Source organism: Sander vitreus, chromosome 3 (genome assembly GCF_031162955.1).
Source record: "Sander vitreus isolate 19-12246 chromosome 3, sanVit1, whole genome shotgun sequence".
In the NCBI taxonomy this organism is placed as follows: Eukaryota; Metazoa; Chordata; class Actinopteri; order Perciformes; family Percidae; genus Sander; species Sander vitreus.
The window spans coordinates 21,311,302-21,321,831 of NC_135857.1; the positions used below are offsets into that span (position 1 = coordinate 21,311,302).

General features: G+C 37.5%; 1 protein-coding gene across 2 annotated transcripts in view; it reads right to left on the reverse strand.

Moving 5' to 3' along the window:
- zbbx (zinc finger, B-box domain containing) overlaps positions 1-10,530 on the reverse strand; it is a 57,715-nt gene that overhangs the window by 26,383 nt on the left and 20,802 nt on the right. Inside the window, exons 8-11 of one of the 2 annotated variants that reach the window (XM_078246476.1) lie at positions 7,895-8,098; positions 3,327-3,543; positions 1,695-1,721; positions 541-700 (exon numbers count right to left, since the gene is read on the reverse strand). In XM_078246476.1, coding sequence (XP_078102602.1) covers positions 541-700; positions 1,695-1,721; positions 3,327-3,543; positions 7,895-8,098 — 608 coding nt within the window. The remainder of the gene's footprint in view (positions 1-540; positions 701-1,694; positions 1,722-3,326; positions 3,544-7,894; positions 8,099-10,530) is intronic. The other variant, XM_078246477.1, reaches the window with a different exon arrangement.

Here is a 10,530-nt window from a genome sequence, read left to right on the forward strand (position 1 = left end):
CGCCATTCTCTATAGTACTCAATCAACTTTAGCCTGACTAATCATAGATACAGTAAGTTTATAACATCTAAGCCCTCTAAGAAAAAGTTGTCCATACTAGAATACTTGGAAATCATCCAATTTTTTTAAGAAGCAATTGCAAGGGCTTAGAAACATCAGTTGGCACCAGGAAGGGAACATGAAGAAATCAAGGTAATGGAACAGCAGAGAGGCACTGAGGAGTTGTTTATTATATTGCTTGAAGTTGATAGAAAGCCCACTAGCACAACTAACTTTCAAGTTTCGATTTTTCCTAAAAATATCTATTTATTTTGTTATTTATTCATCAGTAGGCACTGCCTGAATGGATCCAATGTAGACACTTTTAGACAAGCTGTCAGTGCATACTGAGTATACTGCATACTAAGTATGTAGTATTAAGTACATGCGTAAAGTATGTAGAGCACAGCTTCACATGGAGCACTTTGCCTAAACCCCATGACAGAAGCCTCTGCTTTAGAATACGTGTGCATTCAAATTGTTGTCTGTCTTTCTGTGTACCTGCGGTGCTTCTTGAGAAGCAATCTATCCATGTAGGTAAGGTTGTTTCCTGTGAACTCCACCCTGACAGGTACCCTCCCTTCTCCCCCTTCTCTTCCTCGTCCTTCATCTCCTCTGTCTGGAGCGAGGTCAGCCTGGGTCGCCATAGCTGACACTGATACTGGAGAAAATTGGGGAAGGGGTGATAACACAAAAATAAAGTTAAGGTAAGAGAGAGAGGAGGAGGAGTAAAACACAGCCAAAAGGAAAGAGGGAGTCAGACAAAGATAGAAAAGAGAACAGAAAAACATCATACGCCAGCTTCTCAACACCTTTCTCAAAACACTCCCCTCATGAAGTGAGAAAACACCTTGTCACTGTGCCAAGAGTGTCAAAACACAAACAGACAGGAGAGAGCCCCCTGGGAATAAGAAAAAGATGTACACAATACAAAAGGAACATAGTAAGCGCATGAAAGAAAGGGAAGATAGAGGTAAGAAAAAAGTTATGATTGCACTCCAGACACTTTGGCAGTCCACAGTGGCGGCTTTAAATTGGGCCTGGGTGCCATTGGCCTGACAGAAATAATTAGGGCTGGAGGGGCTAGTAGCAATTTGCAGAGCAGAGCGAAGGCAGAGAGGAGCAGAGTCTGTCCAAGCAGTAAAGCAAAGAAAATAGGAGGCCATAATACACCTAGACACATACACACACAACCTGGAATAATAGCGCTTTTAATACACACCCACATAAACCTGGACACACAAACACTGTAGCACATGCACACATTTAGAAACCCAGTGTATGTGAAAAGGCATAAAAATTGCCTGACGCAGTGGAGCTTGTACACATACGCATACACACAACTGAGGCGATTAGTGCTGTGGTGTGGAGTAGGGCCACAACGAACACTCCTCTCATTATCTCAATATGCTACAGCCATGGATTACCCTCCTACTGCAGTGGTAAGCACTTTCTATAAGGCCTTAACAGATCAGAGCACAGACAGGGAGAGAAGGAGCAGGAAAGCTGAGGAGTAGGTGAAAATGGAATGGAAGGAGGAGAGCGGGAGAGAGGAAGAGCTAAGAAGAGAAGGATGTAGCAAACAAAAGTAGACAAAAAATATAAAAAAACATTCCTCAAGTATTACTGTATATATACATACAATGTTGACGTACCTGCACTCAAAGGTGAAGTCTGCGATTCTGGAGAAAGATTTTAATATTTGAACATAAGACCACAAACGGAAAAGTGTTTGTGTGGCTTGGTCCAAGCCACTTAGTTTGTTTCCCATTTAAAGAGCCAGGGCTGTGCATGAACACCAGATTACACACAAATGCACACAAATAACGGGCCCCTAGTGGATTGTGAGTTAATATTTGCTGCATTTGACAAAAACTGTATTAAAATTGCAGACTTTTTAAAGAGGAATTCCAGTATTTTGCAACCTGGACACAATATTTCCATCCATTTGTGTGTAGGTGAGTAATGTGAAGAAACAGAAAATTGATCCAGTATTAAGCAAGAATGCTGTAACCAGCAGCATTCTCTGCGAACCCTTTGGGGCATTAGCAATCCGTCAATGGACGCCCAGTAAAAATGCAAGTGTCCAGGTTAAAAAATACCAACATTCCTTTAACTGTTGCAATTTGTAAGGGAGACACTGTAGTTTAATTATTACTCATAGATTCATCTGATAGTTATAGGTGCTAGAATTAGCTTTTACATGCAAAACAAAGGAAAACGAATTAAACAGGATACTCTATATATTAGGGGTGTACGATTCAGAAAATGTCATGATTCGATTCAACATTGATTTTCGATATATATATATATATACATATATATATATATATATACATATATATATATATATATATATATATATATATATATATATATATCTTAGACATCCCTTAGTACATTCATGTGGATTTTTTATTTAGTTTATTTAGTATCTTTTATTTTCCATATTATTCATGTGGATCTGTTTGTTATTTTAACAGTTATGATGTATGTGTATATTGTGTGTGATGTCTGTAAACTACTGGGACCTTGAATTTCCCCTTGGGGATCAATAAACTATCTATCTATCTATCTATCTATCATGTGATTGCAGTAGACTTTTTTTTTTTTTTTTAAATATGAATCTAGTTTTGGAATTCTATGAATCGATTTTGACTCGGTAGAGCTTGAATCGCGATTTGAATATGAATCGATTTTTTTGCACACCCCTACTATATATACTCCACTACATGGAGCATTACACTAAGCACCACTTGGACCACACAACATACCACACCCTTAATGGGACCACTCTTCAGAATAAGTACTGTCATTTTCTGTTTCTACTTTAACTTAGATTAAAAAAAATTGAATGCAGAGCTTTGGCTTAAATCAAGGTAAGGTTTGCTACTTTTACTTAAAGTTCCACTAATCAATATTTGTATGCTACTACATAATTAATCAAATGACAATGGGTAATATGAAAGGGTTAATTCACAGTGACAACACAACACAGAGTTATCACCCAACTCCCTGGTGAGAGACTGACAAGAGGGGAGAAAAGGATGGGATACTCCAACAGTTTCTCAATACAAATTCAACATTATACAGTTAACATGCAAATTATTTGCTCTTACTTGTATTGCATTGCACTCAGTTGCACAGGTGTTCATGATATTCTTTCTAACCAACAGGTCAGCCTGTTATTTGTTACCTGGTTGTGCCATAAGCCCGATCCCTCACCCAACCTTATCCTGTGTGTATGTGTATGTGTGTTGGCCTGCAACCTTGTGTATGCAGATCACCTGGTCGGATGGGTGTCCACATTGCATCCTCACTCGTGGGTTCTCCTGCTTCATCACTCTTCTCTCCTCTCCACTGTTTCAGAGCTTCCTGGAAAGATCTCGCAGACTCCTCCTCATTGTACTCTCCTCTAAGAAGAGAGGTGGGAAATCCCCTCTCATCCTGACCCTCTTCAATCATTTCCACCTTTTCCTTGTCTCTGTGGTTTACAGCCAACACCTGCAACAAAAAAGAATATCTCCTGGTTTTAGTTAGTAATGGATGGCCAAAATATGGTTAGCTTCCCTAATGTATATGTATATCATTACTAAAGGTTAGCGCTACCATACATCACACAAATCTTGTTTTCTGATATACTAACAGAAAAATGTCAAGTGTATGCTTGTATACTTTCCCTTTGCAATGCTAAATATTAATTTGTTGATGAGTGCAAAATAACGGAAGAGACAGTAAATGAGATTTTGAATGCTGCAGGCACACTATTGTCTGCTGACTCTTCAGGCAAGGGCAAGGACATGCCTTTACATTTTGCACACAAGCAAGCTTGGCTGTGACCTTGGCTACACCTTTGTTGAGACACTGTTAAAAAGTGATGGGGACATGTTCTAAACATCTATCTTCATTATTAGACCTTTTAAAAAGTAGCTTGCTTGGACTAAACAAAAATTGAAATATTCTCAATGCAGTTTCTACTCACTCCAGAAAACATGTCAAATGGTGACTGAGCTCAATGCCTTGTGTTTCCTAATGATATATATTCATTTTCAGAGTAATATTAGTAGTAAAACATTTTTGAAACATTTATCACATTACATACGTGTAACAAGTGTCACACAGAACAAGTATATAATCAGTTAGCACTCGGCAGTAGTTGACATTTTCTCATCTCAAGCTCATGGAAATCATGGTGAAAAGATTAAGTTAGACTCCTCTATTGTATATAAAAGATTAGAAGTATTCTTAGAATTTTCAAATAGGAGATCTCAAGAATCTTGAGCGGTATACTGTGCAGTGGGTTAATATTTTTACATATTCAGCCCGTTATAGATAATTGGTGACATTTTAGGTCTTGGCTCTATCAGTTGAACACCAGTTTGATATATATAGTATACCGATCTTCAAAGGAACTTCTGATCCCAACTGTTTGATATGACTGCTGTGTGAAGAAGGTCAAATAAGCTCTGTGGTGTAAAGAGTCTGAAATGTCAATCTAACTGTTTTTGCCAGACCTAGACTGTTGGGGAGCATGTTTTAGTCCAAAGGTACATGCAGTTCAGGAGCCTGCCTGTAGATACAGCCTGTGGATACAGCGTCAATTAGGGTCTGTTTGAAGGCTTTTCAATTGACACACAGGGTGCAGAGGTAAAACTCACACTGTGCAAAGGCTTGTTTGACATGTTTCTGCTGATTTGTCACAGCAAGTAAACTCTAAATGGAAAGAAGTTAGCCAATAAGAGTCAATAACCATTTGGAGAAAATAAATCATACCAACTGTTGGTAAAAAGCAAATATTTTATGGATTGTCTTTTTTTTAAATGTTTTTAAAAATGTGTGGACAAAGTTGAAATTTGTAATGGCAAAATATGGCTAAACAGTAACATTTGTAATTAAAGATTCTGCACTGTTACCTAAAATAAAGTTCTTCTGTTTGTTGTAAAAAAAAAAAATATATACTAAATTGCATATCTATATTCTTGACTTGTGCTGATTTTAACCCAGTGCCTTTTACATTTAAAGCTTTGACCTGCTGTTTTTGTCCAGAGAAAACCTTTCTTGTGTTGTGTCATATGCTAATAACAGTAAGAAGCACAAGAAGGGCCACGCACCCAGATAGCAGTGTTAATGCAATTCCCACTGCCACTTGCAGAACATCTTTTAGTAACACTAATGACATCATTATTAACCTGTTATGTCAACATTTTCTTTCTCTTTCTTCCTTTGTGTCACCAAAAACTGAACACAATGCACCTTTTCGTGTTCAGTTGCAGGGGAGCAAAATCAGTGAATGGGTTGCCATAGTGATCCCTACAGTGTTGTGTAATGTGGTGTTAGGAGGAGTATTTGGATGTGTTTGTGCTTGTATATTGTGTATGTGTGTTCTGTTAGTACTGTATATGCCTAATTAAGTGACTCAATGTATTTCTACACAACTGTATTTTTTATCCTACACTCAGCCCTTGATCACATATATGCACGGTACAGTAAATGAGATCACAAACTCTATTTGTTGTACCATCCCAGAGAAGAATGCCGTATCTAGTGCTACTGGTCACAACCCCCAAAGGGTATCTTAAAATCTATCACGCATAAAAATAAACTTTACAAACGTTCCTTAAAAAACCCAACAGCTATGAACAAGGAAATATACACTAACTATAAGAATAAACTTACACATATAATAAGGAAAAGTAAAAGTAACCACTTTACACACCTCGTACAAGCATCACAGGGTGACTCCAAGAAGTCTTGGAAAGTGCTAAATGAAGTCCTTAACAAGAGCCATAACAGCACCGTGCTCCCAAATACTGCGGGCATACACTCACATTTAAGTAATAATTTCACTAATGACATTGATCTAGCAAATAACTTTAATAATTACTTTGTCTCCATTGGGGAAAAACTCTCACAAAATAAACCAACCTCAAGGTATGTATCTCTTTTAACCATTACTTGCCGGGCAACTATGTCGATTCCTTTTTTATGAAGCCAACTGACTGCAATGAAGTCTATAAAATCATTACAAACTTACGAAGCCCGTACACTGCCGGTGAGGATGAAATCTGTAGTAAAATTCTGAAAGCCATTGCACTTGATATCATGGAGCCACTTACTTATTGTATCAATCTTTCACTGCTCTCTGGAATTGTGCCGAAAAGGGCAAAAATTGCAAGAATTATACCAGTATTTAGATCTGGGGATAAAAATGATATGAGCAATTATCGTCCTATATCAATCTTACAATCTCTAAGGTCTTAGAGAGAGTAGTGTACAATAGGTTAAATTGCTACCTTGATAAGCGTACTACATGCATGGCTGTACTAGATCTGATTGAAAAGATCAATGATGCCATTGATAAAGGTGACTGTGGTATAGGTTTTTTTTATTTATTTATCCAAGGCATTTGATACTATTGATTTTGACATCTTATTGAATAAATTACATCATTATGGAAGGAGGACTAGCACTTAGCTGGTTCACAAGTTATTTATTTGGCAGACAGCAATATGTCAATATTAATGAACAAATTTCCATAAGCAAATCCATCAAATTTGGAGTCCCCCAGGGATCCATTTTGGGCCCTCTTCTCTTTATATTATATATTAATGACTTTGAAAGTTCCACCATGGTTTTACACGAAGTTTTACATGCTGACGACACTAATTTATTTATGTCACATAAGAGTCTAGTTGGAATGCAAGAAATAATAAATAGAGAGTTAAGAAATGTAGAAAATTTGGTTTTGGTGTAATAAATAACATCTTAACATCAATAAGACAAACTACATTGTGTTTCATTCCAACAAAAATCTAATTGAAAACAAGCATGTTTGTCTTAAAATAAATGAACAAATCAATGAAAGAGTAAACACCACTAAATTCCTCGGAGTCTCTATTGATGAATGTTTCATGTTCAAATGCCATATTGATCATCTAACAAAAAAATTATTTACTAAATACATTTACTCCCACACTCAGCACTTCTCACCTTATATAAAACCTTGTTTGAGCCCCATTTAAACTACTGTAATGTCATATGGTGTAACACTTTTCCCAGCCACTTGAAAAAACTACAGATTTTACAGAAAAAAAATCATACGGGCATTAACGTGGTCTGAGCGACGAAATAGAGGACGAGTGGGGGCAATACCCCCACTTGTCCTCTATTTCGTCGCCTTAGTTTATAAAGGCTTACCGAATATAATGTCTTTCATAATGCCTGCATGCTATTCCAGGTCATTCATAGGTTAAACTACCGATTGTGTGAGCTTATTCCAATCAGTCGTCCCCTGCACCCTTATGACACAGGGGTAAAACACCTAATCACTGGCAAAAAACAACGGCTAAAGTGTACAAGCCTGAGTGTAGTTTGTAGGGGACCGCAGATTTGGAACGAGCTTGAGGAAAACTTGAAAGTGTCGCATTCCGTCTCCATCTTCAAGGAAAAATTGCTCATAACATATGATTGTTGATTATTCCGTAAGTGCTATAGTTTGTGCTGGGATCGTCTGTTTGTTTGTAGTATTTGTCTATGTTGAGTCAATTGTGACTGGATTTGTTGATTTTGTTAAGTGTCTGTATTCTGTTGTATTCTGGATTTGTCTATTTTGTGTCTATGGTAAATTGAGTTTTTAATTTGTATATTATCTGTTGTTTGTTTATTGTTATCGGGCCCCCTCCGAAAAGCTTTTAGTATCTTATTTGGGGTTCCCCATTTCATGCGGTTTACATATGCTCATTGTACCTTCTGAAATTGTGTTTAATGATACATTAATGGCGTGTGAAATAAAGAGTGTGATATGCAAAAAGTGGTGTATATGACTACATATGTAACAGTATAGATTACCACCTACCTGGCTGGAATTAGGGTGCAATTGCATAGGTTTTGCCACAGCCTCTGTTCCTTTTTCTGGGCTCTGATCTCCTCTTCTAGTAATTGCATTAGAATTGGGACTGGGATTAGGATTAATAAAGGTACTGGGATAGGAGCTAGGATTAATCTGTTTCTGGAAGCAGCTGACCACATCTCGAGTGCTCACATGGGTCTGTAAATCTTTCTGTAAAAGAAGGCCATAGTATATGAGATTAGATCAACATTGTTGTTACTGAGAAAAATGGAAGCAGCTGGCATTTACATACATACTTACACTTACACTAAATAAAATAATAATTTGCATACATTGCATAAAAGCAAGAGATAATACTGCATAGAAATGACATTAGTCAGTTATTACTCAAAGCTGTGCATTTTGTGTGAGAAGAATAAAGCAACAGGACTGAGGCGGTAGCCTCTTCATCAGCATGGTTGCTATTGTCCCCACTGTCTACAACTGTGACCAACAACAACAACAAAGCGTCAGAATTGTCAAACAGTAGACAAGAGATGAATCAGTCACAACTTTACCACAAATGTTCATAAAATTAAGTATATTACCAAGCAAGTTCTACTTCATTTACGTAACGACATAAAGGCAATGAGATAAGGCCACTATAGACAGTTGCCATGAACCCCATTTAGAGGGTACAACCTAATCATTTTAAATGCTAATACCTACATCACTAGCATAACCTTGAAAGTCACAATGATGAACTCAATTTTATAGAGTTTAATGTATGCACCTTTATTTTATGTAAATGGCACCACAAAGAACCAAGCTAGTACCACACTTTATATGTATATTGCCTTTACACTACATACCATTTTAACCACAAAGCAATACGGATCTATTGAGAAAGTATATCCAATAATGCATCACACACACACCAAGCCTCCTTTAGTTTTTTCTTTTTCTTTTTTTTTTTAAAACATTCATTCACACAGAATGTGATCAGATATCTCCATATTGTACTTATGGACAAGAGAAAATGGAAAGCACACTTCATGAGTGCTAATTGATTTTCTCTATTCCACAGGCTGTTCTATTCCAAAATTCATTATTCTGTTCCATGAATCACCACGGGCCAGTAGGGCAGCTGAGGTTAACCCGTCTGCAGACTGTTATCCTGTCCTTGATGATGTCCAACAAAAACACACAAACATGTCATGGAAATGGGGAGGAACTGAGACACCGAGATCTTGAGAAAGACAAAATTACGGCTAGGCTAGGAAGCTACAGTATCCTTTTTCTCATTTTATGATAGATATTATTGCTGGCCATGCAGCACCTTCATGGAGATTACGTTTTCTGCCAAGATCTAGCCCAGTTCTGCAGGACACTAGCAACCTATTGAGCAGTGGAGTTTTAGGATCACTTTAATACTAGAAACACAATAAAATTAGTTTTATGAGCCCCTTCGGCCCAGGGACCTTTGTGATTATCTTGGTAGTTTTACCCATGTGGGTGTGATACATCTCTAACAAATATGCACTAAATATGCCACATTTAAAGGAGGCCTGTTGCAGCATAAGATCAATTTACACCAGACATTTTCCTCTGCAGGACAGAAGCACAATCAAATGTTTGTCGTCTTCTGGTCGGGAGCTCTTTGTTTACGCCTATGAGGGATTCTGCATCTGTTCTAAAACAGTTGCACACATTAATAATGCCATTATGGATAGATTAATCTGTACGTGGCCAATCTGGCAAATACAGAGACTTGTTCTTGGTCTAAAAATATATCTGATCTCATCAGTGATAAAAGCAGAGTATAGTTCATTCAGTGACACTCTATCCATATGTTGAATTAGTTAATTTAGTATCTCGTGGGAGGGAACTTGCCCATGGCCATGAAATCTTTAAGAATCAAATCTTTGTCTGCAAACAATCCCTTAAGCCTGGGTACATTTCTTTCCTCATCTTAACACCCTCTGATTGCAGATCTTTGCATCGCAAGAGGTTTGCAACTGCTGAAGCTATCTATCTTGCCCCTGTTGCCCTGTTGTCCTTGTCTTTTTAGTCACCAGCCAACTGTGCTTATAGGTCACATTGATGAAAACTTAAGGCCTGGGTATGCTTCAAACTAAGAGCTAGTCAGATCATCTAACACATCTAAAACCGCTTTCCTGGTGGCATAATTGGAAGGGGCTAAGTCCGACAAGTACTTTTACTTTTAATACTTGAAGTACATTTTCCTGATGATTCTTACATACTTTTAATATTTTTTCAATACAGAGTATTTTTACAGTGCGGTATTAGTACTTTTAATTAATTAAAGGATCTGAATACTTCTTCCACCACTGCTAGATAAAGTGGGCCAACATTATGTTATCTGATGTTGTGGACACAAACCCATCTGAGTGTTTGGAATAATTTCATTTGAATTATTTATTACAGACCTCAGACTGGATATACAGTGCAACATCACACATTCATCAACTCTGAATTGTGCACAAAAAGATTGTCAGATAATTTAGGGTTGAAGTTAACACATTGCCACACGTTAGCATTTAAAATGGGCAACCCCTACTATACTGTACCAGCTCCAGAATGCTGTTCAGCAGTTGAACGAGCACCTTTAACTTGCCTTTTAAAGGGGGGCAAGGGAATAG